We start from the raw sequence: 16,629 nt of genomic DNA, 5'->3' as shown, positions 1-16,629 counted from the left end.
GTTTCAGTCAGGCCAATCACATCGAGATTGATCAGTGATTAGTTCATTGTCCATAACTTCCTTGGAAGTAAGGGATCTAACATTTAAGTAGCCCTATTTTGAGATCACCATCTCTTTCAATAATGACAGGAATGGAGGTGTGTATTCCAGTGAGATTTGCCCAACTTAGATCGAGGCAATGGGGATAGCTGAGTTGACTACACTGACTGTGCTAGTGGCAGACTCCTCTAAGCTAGAGGAGTTAGAACCCTGTCTATGTTCATAGATAAGATGAGAGCACCCCTCCAGCTAGGATGGAGTCCGTAACTCCTCAGCAAGCCAGGCATGGTCCCGTTTGTGGGTGTGTCCCACGAAGAGGGCCATTTAACTACAAATTGTAACTTTTGGGTAACAACAGTTTTCAACCAGCAATTGAGTTGTGAGAATCTGCTGTAGAGCTCATCACTCCCCCTATGTACCTTAAATGCTCAAGTTACATTGCAACTGGGAAAACGAGGCCAGGGCTTGCAACTGACTTTTTCTCCTCACCATCCTGCCTTCAACTGTCCCCAAATTGAACTTGAACCGTCCCAATGTTTTTATTTATTTTTGTTTTGATATGCCAACATGGGTCTAGGTCATTTGCAGTGCTTTTTATGTAATTAGTGTATTTGTGAGACAGATACAGTCTATATTACAAACTTAATTTGTTAAGAAAAAAACGTTAATCATAATGAAAACAGTCAATAACTGCGAGAAACCTGTAAATGATGATAAATTATTTATATGAACAGCATGGCGTGAAACTGAACTGTTAAATGATAATGCAATGTCAAAATCTGGCTTCTGTACAGCCTCTGCATGATGAATCATCATCGCTCAGGGTGGAGACCGACAGCCCATCTCAGTATGGAGCGCAGTTCACAATGCATGTAGACCTTTCATCTCAGGGTAACTTATTTTTCTTGTGACAGGTAGGCCTGCGTTTGCTAAAGCGTAGTCTATGCTACAGTAATATAAAGACTCGAATGCGTGTCAAATGTTCCCATCTCCATCTGGCTTTCTGTAGTCTCATATTTATTTATTTTTTGTTAATATATGTACTTTTAGTTGCAGCAGCAGCGTTTTAAAACAGCCTATCACTTGAGTATTTTTGCTTTAAATCAGTGCACGCGGGAGCACTCTTGCAGTATTTCTCTATCAAATCCATTCAAATTGCATCCAACATAGATCATTTTGTTCTAGATTGATATATAGATGTCCTAGCCTACCCCTTTCAGGTAATACATTCAATGCATTATTAGCCTTGCATTTAGCGCATTAATGATGGGTTATGATTAATAAGAGTCTAACTTATTGCATCTGTCTATTAAGCAATACGCACGCACCTGTGCTCTGTTGGCATCTCTCCTCAAAGTGCTCCTTAGCTCTTGGGAGTCCCATGGGGGAAAAGTGAGACTAGAATAGCTTGTTGTACATAACATTTTTGAAGTTCTTATACCAATAGACTATTCGAAGAGGGACACAAGCTCTTGTTTGCTGAATGTTAAATACAGCAGCTAATGACACACCCGGGTAGTTTGAAAGAAGAGTGAATGCGCAATGTCAGTAGGCTGGTAGCAGTTCTTTTTTTCAGACCCATAACCATTCAATTGTGTGAAGAGAAGTGAAAGCCTTCTGCATCTAATTCTAGTCATATATTATTCAAGGTCGTCATTAGAATAATGAAGATAAGGACAACCAATGTATTTAACTGTTGACAGTGAGGATGGAATGAAGCAACAATCGAGAAAGAGGTAGGCTAATAACAGTATGGGAAATATTATGGTGTGTGTGTGTGTGTGTATGTATATGCATGTTTAATAATTATACAAATCGGCTCTTATATTTCCAAATTAAATTTACTTGTAGCTTTGTAGGCCGTATGTGCTACACCAGTCGCATGTTCTCTCCCTGCTTTATCATGGTTTCCAGCCCATGTAATACAGTAAATACCGTACAGTAATGCAGTTCACACTCAAAGATTAGCATTCTGGACTCCCAATCATGGCCGGATGTGATACAGTCTATCTGTTATGACCACCATTTGCCTCATGCAGCATGACACATCTCCTTCACATTAGTCAGGCTGTTCCAATGAACAATGGGATGTTGTCCCACTCCTCTTTAGTGGCTGTGCGAAGTTGCTGGATATTGGTGTGAACTGGGACACGTGGTCGTACATGTTGATCCAGAGCATCCCAAACTGCTCAAAGGATGACATGATGATCCAGAGCATTCCAAACATGCTCAAAGGGTGACATGTCTGGTGAGTATGCAGGCCATGTAAGAACTGGGACATTTTCACCTTACAGGAATTGTGTGCAGATCCTTGTGATACTGGCTGTGCATTATCTTGAAACACAAGGTGATGGCAGCAGATGAATGTCACGACAATGGGCCTCGGGATCTCGTGAAGGTATCTCTGCATTCAAATTGCCATCGATAAAATGCAATTGTGTTTGTTGTCCGTAGCTTATGCCTACCTATACCATAACCCCACTGCCACCATGGGGCACTCGGTTCACAACATTGACATCAGACATGGTCTGCTGTTGTGAGGCCGGTTGGACTTACCGCCAAATTCTATAAAATGATGTTGGAGGCGGCTTATGGTAGAGAAATTAACATTAAATTATTTGGCAACACCTCTGGTTGACGTTGCACGCTCCATCAAAACTTCTGCCATTGTGTTGTGTGACAAAACTGCACATTTTAGTTGCCTTTTATTGTCCCCAGCACAAGGGGCACCTGTGTAATGATCATGCTGTTTAATCAGCTTCTTCATATGCCACACCTGTCAGGTGGCTGGATTATTGTGGCAAAGGAGAAATGCTCACTAACTAGAATGTAAACAAATTTGTGCACAAAATTTGCGAAATTAGCTTGTTTTAAAGCATGGGACTAACACTTTACATGTTTATATTTTTATCCAGTGTATACCACTGGAGTGCCTTTTTGTTTTTTCTCCCAAATGGCGCAGCGGTCTAAGGCACTGCATCTCATTGCAAGAGGCGTCACTACAGTTCCTGGTCCGACTCCAGGCTTTATCACATCCGGCCTTGATTGGGAGTCTCATAGGGCGGCGCACAATTGGCCCAGCGTCATCCGGGGTAGGCCGTCATTATGTTCCTAACTGACTTGCCTAGTTAAATAAAGGTTAAATTAAATTATAACTAACAATGAAACGGCATTAAAACATATCAAAATGCCCCAACCAACAAGACGCAAGGTCAAATTATGAAATCAGTAGCCTAAACATCATTATACAGTGCATTCAGAATGTATCCAGAACCCTTCCCCTTTTCCACATTGTGTTACGTTACAGCCTAATTCTAAAATGTATTTAATTAAATTGTTTTTTTCCTCAATCTACACACACTACCCCATATTGACACATTTTTATACGTTTTTGCAAATGTATAAAAAAATAAGGTGTAGGTTCAGGCTGAGGCTCAGAATTAGAATAGTCATCTGAGATTATTAATTTCTTCCCCGTCTGAGTCGTTTTCATTCACTGTTTGTAGCAACGCTAACACAGCATGTGCATCCATTTGTCTTTGGCTTCTTGCCATTGTAAATTATGCACGCTCTCACTGTGTACTCCAAGTATGCCAGAGTAGACTGATAAGACTACTAGGATTCTGTGGACTGATGTATGTACATACCATTTGGTAGGACTGTAATGGTTCACCAAGCCCACGGTTTGGTACTTTTGGGGTTTTCGGTACAGCAGGAACATGTAAATGCCATTCACAATATTCAACATTGTTATGTTTGGGTCTCAAGTTTCCACTCTGCTGTTGCGTTTAACCATGTGGAAGGTGGGAATTTCGTAAATCGTAAATACCAGTTTGATGTGTTAATGTCATATGAACTTGTTGAGAAAAGCAGATGGGCATTTGGCCGACAAGCTGCATCAGCCATAAAATAAAATACAGCTGTCATGATTGTAAAAATTATAATTTTCATAAACAATGTTTTGTTGCATTTAACTGCCGAAAATGCTGTTACAGAGGCCATTTCCTTTAGTAGGGGATGTCAGACGGGAGAAGTGGGAGCTCAGGTTGATAGATGAGTTTCCCACTAGTAATTCCCAGTTGGAGGGATGTTTTAAGCAGATTTCTGCCAGTCGTATGTAATAAATTACCACTTCATGTTGGTTACGAACGCGCCATGACACTGCCTCCTTCAGTACCATTGCGCACTTGTGACTCATAAAGGGGGCTTGTCGGTAGCACGGTATATTTCCCATTCTGAGATAATGTGATGGGCTGTCACTGTTAAGTAAGCGCAACACAGGGTGCATTCGCCAATTCATTGAAGGCTTTGGCTTGCTTTTATAAAGCAGGTCCTACGTGTTTGCTGAAATGTTCGTAACGTGGCTCAAACAATTTCATGAGGTGCTGAAACCCCTATTCTCAACCACGAGAATGGGTGCATATCCGCGGCTATAAACCAAAGACTGTAAAAAAATATAAACACAGCCCACATATCGCTGTTTAGTTTGGCCCAGTCAGAATCAGCTGGTAAGGGCTGTTTGAATGCAGAGGCGATGAGATGTAATTTCTTTGCGTTTCAGTCTTGTTCTGGTATACTGGGGTGATGTTGGTGTAAATGTCAACATATTTGAGGTTTTGGCAGCTACATAAGCTATTCTCGTTGAGCGTGGTGACACACTGTTAATGTTTTATCCACAACTTTGTCAATCGCCGTTTGTGATATACTGGGAAGCCAAAATGTTCCCAAACTGGAGATTTGAAACAATTGAGGATCCTCCAAACCTGGTTTATCGACCTCACCTCTGTGCCTCACAAAAGGACAGTTTGAAATGTGCCAATTAAGATTAGAATTTTTGATTACAACATGCTAGTTTTAATGAATATCCTGAAATGTTAGGTTTTTTCCCCCCAGATTTACTCGGAGGCATACAACACAGCATAGGCATAGCCTATAGGCCTAGTGTTTTTATTTTGTAAAATGTTTCATTGTGCGTATTCATTCGGGTTCACAGTGCGGACCGAACAGAGGTCCCTGTACGGAACGGTTCAGTACGAATACATGTACCGTTACATCCCTACCATTTGTAGATTATAATTAGGTCAATGCAATAGAATAGCCAGCCCTTTTCATTCACATTTGGTGATTACATAATTATGCATTGTTCCCTTCAGCCTTGTTCATCAACTCAGCCAACCTCCCCCTTTCTCCCTCATGATACTTCATTTATTTAATATTATGTGTGAAATTCGTTTAGGTTCAGTTTTGAGGCAATTATCGGGGTGATTATCAACTGGGCACGGCACATACCACTGTCGGAAGAAGCAGAGCAGGCGCTACTGTCGGGAAAAGGAGGGGCAAAAAAAGAAAATGCCATGCTCTCATAAAGCTGGTTAAACCTCCAGTTCTGTTTGTAATATTATGATTCTAACAGTTTGTTAAATCAAATAAAAGCAGGTGTAGATCATTGAGTGAGATGCTTACTTACAAGCCCTTGACCAACAATTTTAAGAAATAAAAGTAACAAATTAAGAGCAGCAGTAAAATAACAATAGCAAGGCTATAGAAAGGGGGTACCGGTACAGAGTCGATGGGCGGGGGCACCTGTTAGTCGGGGTAATTAAGGTAAAATATACATGTAGGTAGAGTTAAGTGACTTATGCATGGATAATAACAAGAGTAGCAGCAGTGTAAAAATAGTGAAGGGGGGTGCAAGTGGGGGTGGGGGGGGGGGGCAAGTTGATCTGGCCCATGGACCAACTCGGCTTGTAACCTTGTAATAAAGTATTCTTCAATTCACAAGTTCCGGAATCTAAGGAATATGATTAAGCGACTATTTCCACGACACCACCTCCCTATATGCTGTCTTGTCATTGTTGGTGATCAGGTCTACCACTGCTGTCATCGGCAAACTGGATGGTGTTGGAGTTATGCCTGGCCATGCAGTCATGAGTGAACAGGGAGTACAGGAGGGGACTGAGCATGCACTCCTGAGGGGCTCCCATGTTGCGGATTTTTGTTCCCTACCCTTACCACCTGGGGGCGGCCCATCAGGAAGTCCCGGATCCAGTTGCAGAGGCAGGTGTTTAGTCCCAGGGTCCTTAGCTTAGTGATGAGCTTTGAGGGCACTATAGTGTTGGAACGCTGAGCTGTAGTCAATGAATAGCATTCTCACATAGGTGTTCCTTTTGTCCGGGTGGGAAAGTGCAGCGTTGAGTGCAATAGAGATTACATCTTTGGATCTGTTGGGGTGATATGCAAATTGGAGTGGGTCTAGGGTTTCTGGGATAATGGTGTTGATGTGAGGTATGACCAGCCTTTCAAAGCACTTGGATATAACCGCTTATAGTTCGTCCAACTTATTATCCAGCGATTGTACGTTGGCCAATAGTACCGATGGCAACAGCAGATTAGCCACTCGTCGGCGGATCCTCACAAGGCACCCTGATCTCTTTACATTATATCTTTTCCGTCTTTTTCTCCTGAAAATTACGGGGATGACCTGTTCAGGTGTCTGGAGTAAACTCATTGAAGATAAATTCTTTGTCCAGTTCAAGGTGACTAATTGCTGTTCTGATATCCAGATCGCATGAGATGGTAGCATGGTAGCAATAACGACATAAAATAGCACGATTGTTGAAGAGCCATAAAATGGCAGCCATGTTCTCCTGCTCCATCTGTCCCATTTTTTATATAGACTTATTTGGGAAAAGTCAATGACTTTAAAAATGGCAGGCTAATAATATTTTTTAATTCACGAGCAGTCCAACTGACTGTTCTAGTGTTAATGAACTCACTGGCTGCGGTCCTTTTTAACAGCTAGGCAAATTATTGGCCATGGCCCCTAATGAATAAAGCCTGCACGAAACAGTACCGGACACTCCTCTACAGTTTTACTATGCTCACAGACACTCACTTACACAGCGACACTCACTGTTTTAACCCCAGCCTAGACATCATCCATATGGCCTGTCTGATGGTTGACTCAGCTTTGAATGTTACCACTGCTCTCATGTTCACACACACACCCATAGTCTCACTGATTTGATAACAGCTATTGGCTCTTTCTAACAGACTCCCTCGTTCTCCTAGTGTCTCTCTCAGGACCCCTCTGGCCCTATATAGTGCACTAGTTTGACCAGAGCCCTATGGGCCCTGGTGAAAATTAGTGAACTGTATAGGGAATAGGGTGCCATTTGGAAAGCATCCTGGGACAGTGTTTTTTTTTTTTTTTTTTTCCTCCGGCCACTTGTCAGTAGAGACTTCATTACAGGTGTATGTATGGCTGCGGTGTTGCACTGTCCTTGTCCAGGCAGGTCCTCTCTCTAATTGCCTGAATAGTCCAGTAACAAACAAACAAACACATCATACACATACACAAAGCCTTCTCAGAGGCACATCTCACACACACTCCCTACTCCCTCTGGTGTAAATTCTAGCTAGACTTCACACAGCCAAGGGTGTTAAGAATTACATGGACCGCCTTTCATTGTTTATTTACGTTGCCACCTCTGGTGGTGAGGCTGAGGTTGCACTTGGACTTGCCCTAAGGGGGTTATTTTGTCCCTTGTGCTTACAATGTTCTTTGTCCTTTGGTAACAAACAGACGGCAAACAATTAAACAAACAAGAGCTGACTATAAAATGGCAGTATATTTAGACTGTGCCCCATATCCTACATTCCTTATCTCTCCAGTCATTGTGAATGTTATTTGTTCCAACTTTCTGAATTGTTTGAATTAACATTTTGAAAAGTTAGGTAGTTGATTATTATTATTTTTTTTTAAAGAGCCATAACTGAAAAGGAATTGGTTACAACTTTCATTACAATTTCAAAGAAACTGATCTGGCATGTAGTTGAGGCGGGTTGATGTATTTCAATGACAATCGTCTGTGAGGGGGAGGGGCAAAGGCATGCATATGGCACCGGGTGGGTTTGAGGGGGGGATTCTCCGCTAAGTATTGAACTTTTGACAGATGCCAGATCCGGAAGTGAGAGTGATGCATTCTGTGTGTAGATTAATCTCTCATAGACAGACTATGTAAACATGAATGGTACCGTAGATCTCATGATACAATGGGATGCATGAGATATCGCGCAGCATCATTTCCTGTGATTTAGACAAATCACGATTTCACAGGTGCGTCTTTCACATTTCGGAAGGGGAGGGGACATTTGGTCCACAGATAGTTTGTGACGTTGTCAGCTAACCATATGTGCGCTTCCATGGGGCAGAAGTCAGCGTATTGTTGTGATTCTGGGTGGCCAGATTGTTAGCAAGAATGACGAACTCCGATGTGGGGAATCGTAAGTGGTTTGTTTCATCATGTTATTGATATATCTTGTTTTGAGGTGTTTTGACTGACTTCATGTCAATGCTTAATATGGGTCAAATTCACTAGCAAACTAACAACTGTAAGGGTGTATTTCTGTGACATGCCCATTGTGCAAATGTATATGTTTTCAATAAATATTGGAGATGAAATATAGCTTACATTTGTTAATAGTCTATGCCAACCCTGTCTGTTTTTCCCCATAGTTGCGCACACCTCGATTTTTGTTGCTAAACAAACAACCCGTCTTACTTGCAAAGAGAGAGGAGCTCTTTGTTCAGGTTCCGATCCTCGTTCTAGCTCTACTCTAAACATTTATGGACCCAGAACTTAATCGGGCATCTGACCAATAATGGGAGACTTCAGTTCTGGGTTAACCGAGATTTGTGTAGATATATTCTCTTCAGTCAGTCAGGCTCCCCATTCATATGTCCTCCAGTAGGGTTCCCTATAGAGCACACTATAGCTGCAGATCAATAATCCTGTTACTGGAAGCAGGCTCCTCTGGGGTGATCAGTGTCACTGCCCTGGGTGTTTGCTGCAGTCTACTGTGCTCCGTGGGCCCTACATGTCCCTCTGGGCTGGAGTTGGGCTGGGCAGCCCAGGGCAGGCTCCAGCTCCAGGGGTTATTGATTAGATAAAGACACAGGCTGGTTTTACATGGTCCCCCTGCTGCGATGTGACATGGCAGTTATCACTGGTCAATAGAGAACCTCTCCTATACACACACAACAGTCAGTCACTCTTTTCTCTGGTGCTTCTTTCCCTCCTTGTGAAGATAGGCTATTAGGTCTCACCACAGCCAGAGATGTCTGTTCTCCTGTAGTGCCGTCTTTGGGCTAACTGAGGCTTGTTTGGGAAGAGGTAGTATGTTCAGGATGAAGTTGAGATATTAAGAAGAAGAAGAAAAAAAAGAAAAATAAATATCCGAAACATATACAATATACTTGCAGTAAAGCCGCTCAACACCTACATTATAAAAGTCATCCAACAGACTCCCATTCAGAGTGACACACACAGAAGCATCCAGGGTCAATGCCCTGCTCAAGAGCACGTTGACAGATCTCCCACCAGGCAAAAAAAAACGTGAACCCGAACCCTCCAAGATCCCCCACACAGTTCCCCAATAGCTCTCCCTCAACCATTCGAGACCCCTCCCACCCCCCAAGAATAATTTTTAAAAATACAAATAATTCCATTCCCCACCCTCAAGAACCCCCCAATTCACAATTGCAATGCCAACTATATATGTTTGTATGCATGTCTGGCACTATTACATGCATGTGTCAGTTCTTGTATGCGTTTATTTGAATGAGACTTTGTGTATATGCATGTGTACAAACACCTGCATGGCATCAGCCTCAGGCAAACCGGCATTAGTTGTTTTTTTTTACTTTTATGTTTGACCATCATTCTATCTCCCGCACAGCAACTCCACTCCCACTTGTCTCCAATTCCACATCCCAACCCTCAGCCCATCCCATCTATCTCTGCTGGCCACCCACTTCGGGTTTCTATGCAACACATATCTTTCAACTATGCTGTGATGTTTAACGTACAATTTCAATCTATCTAATCAAATAGAACCCACAGATTGCGAGTTGAAGATAAATACTTTTACTAAGAGTATTTGTATATTAGTAATTGACTGACTCTGTCTCTCCAGATCTCCTAACAGTACTATTTCTATGCATTAATGCTATGCATTTTCAGCCATTCCTGAACCTGAGATCAGAAACAGGCTACCCGAGGGCAATACCAAAATAAATGGTCTATTGATTCTGTATCCTCACAACAAAATCTGCAGAGCTTTGATGATTTTATGCCCCAAATATTCAACATTTTGTTGGTGGCAAGAATTCTATATAATCATTTTTGCTGAAAAGCATGAGGTCTTGAATCTTGTGTTTTATATTTCAACTCATACACCCTACCCTGTACCATGGAATCGGTATATCAAAAATCTCTTCCCAACTATTTTGCAATCTGTATGGCACAGTTGTCAACATCCTTGTATACAGTTGTCAACAAACTGGTATACTTTCCTATTTATGCTATTTTTATTCCTCCGCCAGTTTTGATCCTTTATATTGGGCAGACAGACCAGTTCACTACCTCCTCCTGCTACCACCTGCCTCCTCCATTTTTGGGGTAATGCTGTAATCAATTGGTTGTACTCTTGGATTGAGCAGACCTTTCTGTACAATTCTGATAACTCCATGAAGGACATAACTCTACCATTCCGATTTACAATATCATTTAAGAACAAAATACCATTTTCAAACATATTTCCCATAAATACAGGTATTTAAACAACCAGCACGTTTGAGTTCAGCCATAATATTTGTTGTAGTGTTTCAAGGGGATACATTTGGAATTGTAGCCATACTTGTTTGAGAAAGAGAGACTTTTTTCAAAGTATCATTTTCAATTAATCGAAAATGAGACATGGAAATCTACACAAAGGCAAAAAGGCAATTTTTAAACAATAGATGAGCTTTTCGTAGTAACCTATTCAATAACCATTTAGGGTTCAAGTAAAACTTTTGAATAAGTGAAGCTTTTAGAGGTTTAGTGCTTCTATTTAATCTCAACCCACACAATTCATATTCATTATATAGATAGACATGTTTTATTTTGTCTGGTTTAGCGTCCCAGATAAAGCTAAATATTTTTTGCTCATATGATTAGAAAAACGAATCAGCAGCAGTAGGCAGTGCCTTAAGTGAGTAAACTGATATGACTAAGGAGTTAATCAGGGCAATTTTTACATAAATAGACAGGTATTTACCTCTCCATGTTTGCAGGATCTTGTCTATTTTTACATGTTTTCTATTGAAATTCATTGTGGAGAGCTTATTTATATATTTTGTGATATGAATACCGAGTGTCTACTTCACCATCAGCCCATTTTATAGGTAAGCTGCAAGGTAATGTAAAAGTTGTATTTTTTAAGGATCCGATATGTAATATTGTACACTTTTTTGTATATATTGTATATATATAATATTGTATCATATTTAGGTTTTAGTCCAGAGAGTACAGAAAAGTTATCTAGATCTTGAATGAGACATTGCAGGGATCTAGCTTGCGGACTTAACATATAACTTGAGTCATCGGCATACATGGACACCTTTGTTTTTAAGCCTTGGATTTCTAATCCTCTAATGTTGTTATTGGATCTGATTTTATAACGAATAGATATGGTGACAGCGGACACCCTTGTTTAACACCTCTTGACAATTCAAAACTCTCTGAGAAGTAGCCGTTATTTACTATTTTACACCTGGGGTTGCTATACATTATTTTTACCCGTTTTATAAGATAATTACCGAAATTGAAAAAATCCAGTCTTACTTTATCAAATGCCTTTTCAAAATCCGCTATAAATACCATTCCTGGCTTATATGTTTCATGATGTTCTATTATTTCTAGTAGTTGTCGTATTTTTATCTCCAGTGTATCGTCCATGTAAGAGACCTGTCTGATCAGGATAAACAATACCTGGTAAAACCCTTTTAATTTTGAGTGCTATGCATTTTGCAAGTATTTTTTTGCATCACAACATTGGGGGCCTCCAGTTTTTTTTTTAGATAGACCGGGTCTTTATATTTGCCATCTGGGTCTTGTTTTAATAATAGAGAAATCAGACCTTCCTGCTGAGAACCTGACAGACTACCATTTCTATAGGAGTAGTTAAAACAATCTAACAATGGAGCTTTTAGTATATCAAAAAATACTTGATATACCTCTCTACCGGTATGCCATCAAGCCTTGGGGTTTTTCCAGTCTGAATGGATTTAATGAAACAATTTTAATATAAACAACCGAGTGTCGACAGTACAATGTTATGTTGCGTGCTCTGATGACGTATATCCGGCTCTGAAGTTGAGATTTGAGTGTTAATGTTTTACCAATTGGTATATTAGGGACCGCTTGTCTAATGAAGCTGCTGCATCCTATGCTCTCTCCCCTCAGACCTCTCAAGAAGTTTAGCACTGAAGAGCGAGTGGCCAGTCTCACGCGCTCCGAATATGCCAGCGGGATTGATGGAGACTCCGCAGCCAAAAAGAAGAAGAAGAAGAAAAGCCAAGCCAACGGAGAGGAGGACCGAGTGGAATAGCTGAAAGGTTATCCCCACTTACCCAGGACAGCTCTCCTAACTCCTAAACCAATCTCTTGTCCCTAGCAGCTATAGTCTAGACATGTTTATGACGGCCCCTCATAGATCTAAACCGATCAAATTATAGTTGAAAAGGTAATAACTCCACCTAGCCCTTTTTTTTTCTTCTTTTTTTTTTAGATTAGGTGGAGTATCTGTCATTTGATATTCATTACGCCCAGTATCTTCTCATCTAAAATGGTGCACCTAGAACGGGTGAAGGGGTTCTAGGGGTTGATTTGTGATTGTGCTGGTTGTGTAGCTTAAGGATGGGTGAATTCCATCCTTACCATAACTGTTTAACCCTCTACCTTTGCACAATTACTGTGTTTCTACAGAATTGATCCCAGAGCCATGCTTGACACAAAACCCCCAAGTATGGGGCAGCAGAACTTGACATAGTGAGTATAGTGTTTTTCTTTAGCAGTTCAGAACAGACTGACAGTCTCAGGTTGTGTGTATTATTTTATAATGAATTGTATGGTGAGCCACGCACCATGGTCTATCACGTCGACACAAGTTAAGTATGTCACCGTTTCATGAAAAGAGTAAAAAAGTTGTTCTCCAGAATGTCAGAATTGTATTTTCAGCTACTGCATCGATAGGAATGTTGGTATACATCTGTGTGGATACGACTTTAAATTAACATTTTCAATTTTGAAAATACATGTTTGGTGTTGAATTTGTTTCATAAAATAAACCCAGATCATGGAAAGTGATAAAGGTAATGAAACAAAATGCATTCATGCGATCTAAAATGTTCCCGAATGTCAGAAATCATATAAGTATACAAAACATTAAGAACACCTGCTCTTTCCATGACATGAGAGGTGAAAGCTATGATCCCTTATTGAAGTCACTTCAATCAGTGTAGATGAAGGGGAGGAGACAAGTTAAAGAAGGATTTTTAAGCCTTTAGACAATTGAGACAGGGATTGTGTATGTGAGCCATTCAGTGGATGAATGGGCCAGACAAAATATTGAAGTGCCTTTTGAACTGGGTATGGTGGGTGCCGGGCGCACTGGTTGGCGTCAAGAACTGCAACGCTGCTGTTTTTTTTTAATGCTTAACCTTTTTCCATGTGGATCAAGAATGCGCCACCACCCAAAGGACATCCAAGCTTAATTGACACAACTGTCAAAAGCAACTCTATATTAGGAAGGTGTTCCTAATGTTTGGTATACTCAGTGAATATGACCTCATGTTCCGATAAAACAAAAGAAAATTACAAGTGTGATCTTTTAAAAACTTTTCACGTGTTTTTACATTGCTACTTTTTCCAGGTGAATACAGTCTTACAAATAGGCTTTTTTTTAACCTTTATTTAACTAAGCAAGTCAGTTCTTATATACAATGACGGCCTACCGGGGAACAGTGGGTTAACTGCCTTGTTCAGGGGCAGAACGACAAATTTCTTTGCCTTGTCAGCTTGGGATTCGATCCAGCAACATTTCGGGTACTGGCCCAACGCTCTAACCACTAGGCTACCTGCCGCTATGGTTGGTTGATTGGTATGCTATACAGGTGTTGACGTTTTTGGGCTTTTATTTTCATATGTATTAAAGTTCAATTCTGCAATTTTAGCAGAATCTTTTGAAACTGAAAAAGAACAGAGCTAAATTTCCTTTTTAAGGATAACCTATTTAATACTACACAAATTACTGAAATGACAGGCTAAGAATGGACAGAGATAGACCTATGTGTTCATCTTATCATGTTTATCCAATGCCTAATCAGTGTGTCTTGTTTGTAATGAAACTGTCCCTGTTTGCAAATAATAAAATCTGATATGTCATTAGGAATCTGAGCATGGTACTTTCAAAACTTAGTCTTACATTTCAACCACAGACAGTCGGACTACCGATGCAGACCTTCTTTTCCACCAGTCGGTCTACCGATGCAAACTTTAACTGCTGTCTTACGCAAACAAGGGGTTGGCCTGGGCTTTTTGCCATTTTCTTTAATAAAAAGTAGACCTATGGCACACCCGCTCATTTCAAGTCTTGGTCTTCACTTGGCCTACCTCTGTGTCAGTCAAGGGCTGTTGTTTAGAGTGCATTGAGCGTGGAGGAATTGACCGACATATCTATGGATATAGCAGCCTACATACAACCTAATTCTCTGTCACAAAGGTAGGCCTACCTCTTATTTCTTAAATAGGAAGAAATAGGCTCCAACACACATCCCTCTTGTTGTTAGTCTAATTAAATTGAAGAGGTTTGAAATTAATTATGCCTACTCGAATTTGCCTACTTTCAGCACCATCAGCTGTTCATTTCCGATTGATTGTGCCATGGCTGATTCTTCAAGTTTCAGCACCACAATGTAAGTTACTAGAATCTGGCTTATTGTGAGGTCAATAACTCTGATAAATAGGTCTACATCATGGGCAAGAAATTCAGTGCATTCGGAAAGTATTCAGGCCCCTTCCATTTTCAAACATTTTGTTACGTTACAGCCTTATTCTAAAATCCAATCTGCACACACCATAATGAAAAAGCAAAACCTGGTTTTTAGACATTGTTGCAAATGTTTTAGAAATAAGAGACCTTATTTACATAAGTATTCAGGCCCTTTGCTATGAGACTCGAAATGGAGCTCAGGTGCATCCTGTTTCCATTGATCATCATTGAGATGTTTCTGCAACGTGGAGTCCACCTGTGGTAAATTCAATTGATTGGACATGATTTGAAAAGGCACACACCTGTATATAAAGTCCCACAGTTGACAGTGCATGTAAGAGCAAAAACCAAACCAAGCCATGAGGTCGAAGGAATTGTCTGTAGAGCTTCGAGACAGGATTGTGTCGAGGCACAGATCTGAGGAAGGGTACCAAAACATATCTGCAGCATTTGAAGGTCCCCAAGAACACAGTGGCCTCCACGATTCTTAAATGGAAGAAGTTTGGAACCACCAAGACTCTTCCAAGAGCTGGGCGCCCTGCCAACTGAGCAGTCGGGGAGGTGACCAAGAACCTGATGGTCTCTCTGACAGAGCTCTAGTGTTCCTCTGTGGAGATGGGAGAACCTTCCAGAAAGACCACTATCTCTGCAGCACTCCAACAATCAGGCTTTTTTTTAATGCAGGCCTTTATCCAACCTGACAGAGCTTTAGAGGATCTGCAGAGAAGAATGGGAGAAACTCCCCAAATACATGTGTGCCATGTTTGTGCGTCATACCCAAGAAGACTCGAAGGCTGTAATCGCTGCCAAAGGTGCTTCAACAAAGTACTTAGTAAACTGTATGAATACTTATTTAAATGTGATATTTCCGGGTTTTTACATTTTTATATATTTGCCAACGTTTAAAAAACGAGTTTTGCTTTGTCATTATAGGGTATTGTGTGTAGATTGGTGAAAAACTAACTTAATCCCTTTTACAATAAGGCTGTAACATAACAAAATGTGGAAAAAGTCCAGGGGTCTGAATACTTTCTGAATGCATTGTATATTGTTTTTAATTAAATCAATTATAGTAGTAGCAAGCTATCAAGCTTGACCTGTCCTCATGTTAATGCTCTCCTTTTTAAACTGAACAGAACATAGGCTATAGGCTAGTCCACACGCAATAATTTTAGGACTAGGCATAATCCAAAATTATTTTCGGAAGAAGCCTTTGACTCTCCTGAACTGCCACCGTAGGCCTACACAGCACAGCCATTTGTTAGGCAAGCACACACAATTTTTTGATCAGCAAGAGGAGAGCAGGGCCGGGGCCCAGGGTTCTAATGTCCATTGCAGTGTGTAATGCAGCCTAGTTTTATTTACACCATCCCAGCAGCTATCTTAGAAATATAACTTTACTCTTTGTTTCTCCAAGCAGGCACTTTGTAGTCTATAGGCTATGGATCTTTTGATTGAAACCACACTAAATAGCCTATAGGCGCACTTGATATTGCACACCCAGCGGCGAATCAGAGATCAAATAAACTTTTATTGATTACATACACATGTTTAGCAGATGTTAATGTGAGTGTAGCGAAATGCTTGTCCTTCTAGTTCTGACTATAAAGGAATGAATAAGAATATGTACATATAAATGGATGGGCGTACGGCATAGGCAAGATGGTATAGAGTACAGTATATTCAAATGAGATGAGTAATGTGGGATTTGTA

General features: G+C 40.7%; 1 protein-coding gene across 5 annotated transcripts in view; it reads left to right on the top strand.

Annotated features, from left to right (window-relative positions):
- The window catches only part of ddx31 (DEAD (Asp-Glu-Ala-Asp) box polypeptide 31), a 53,608-nt gene extending 39,292 nt beyond the window's left edge, over nucleotides 1-14,316 (top strand). For all 5 annotated transcript variants that reach the window (XM_021606694.2, XM_021606692.2, XM_021606693.2 and 2 more), the window contains exon 21: nucleotides 12,330-14,316. In XM_021606694.2, coding sequence (XP_021462369.2) covers nucleotides 12,330-12,474 — 145 coding nt within the window. In that variant the 3' untranslated portion in view covers nucleotides 12,475-14,316. The remainder of the gene's footprint in view (nucleotides 1-12,329) is intronic.
- Nucleotides 14,317-16,629: the final 2,313 nt, after the last annotated feature.

Source organism: Oncorhynchus mykiss, chromosome 6, assembly GCF_013265735.2.
Source record: "Oncorhynchus mykiss isolate Arlee chromosome 6, USDA_OmykA_1.1, whole genome shotgun sequence".
Taxonomy (NCBI): Eukaryota; Metazoa; Chordata; class Actinopteri; order Salmoniformes; family Salmonidae; genus Oncorhynchus; species Oncorhynchus mykiss.
This window is presented reverse-complemented; position numbering and strand designations above follow the sequence as displayed.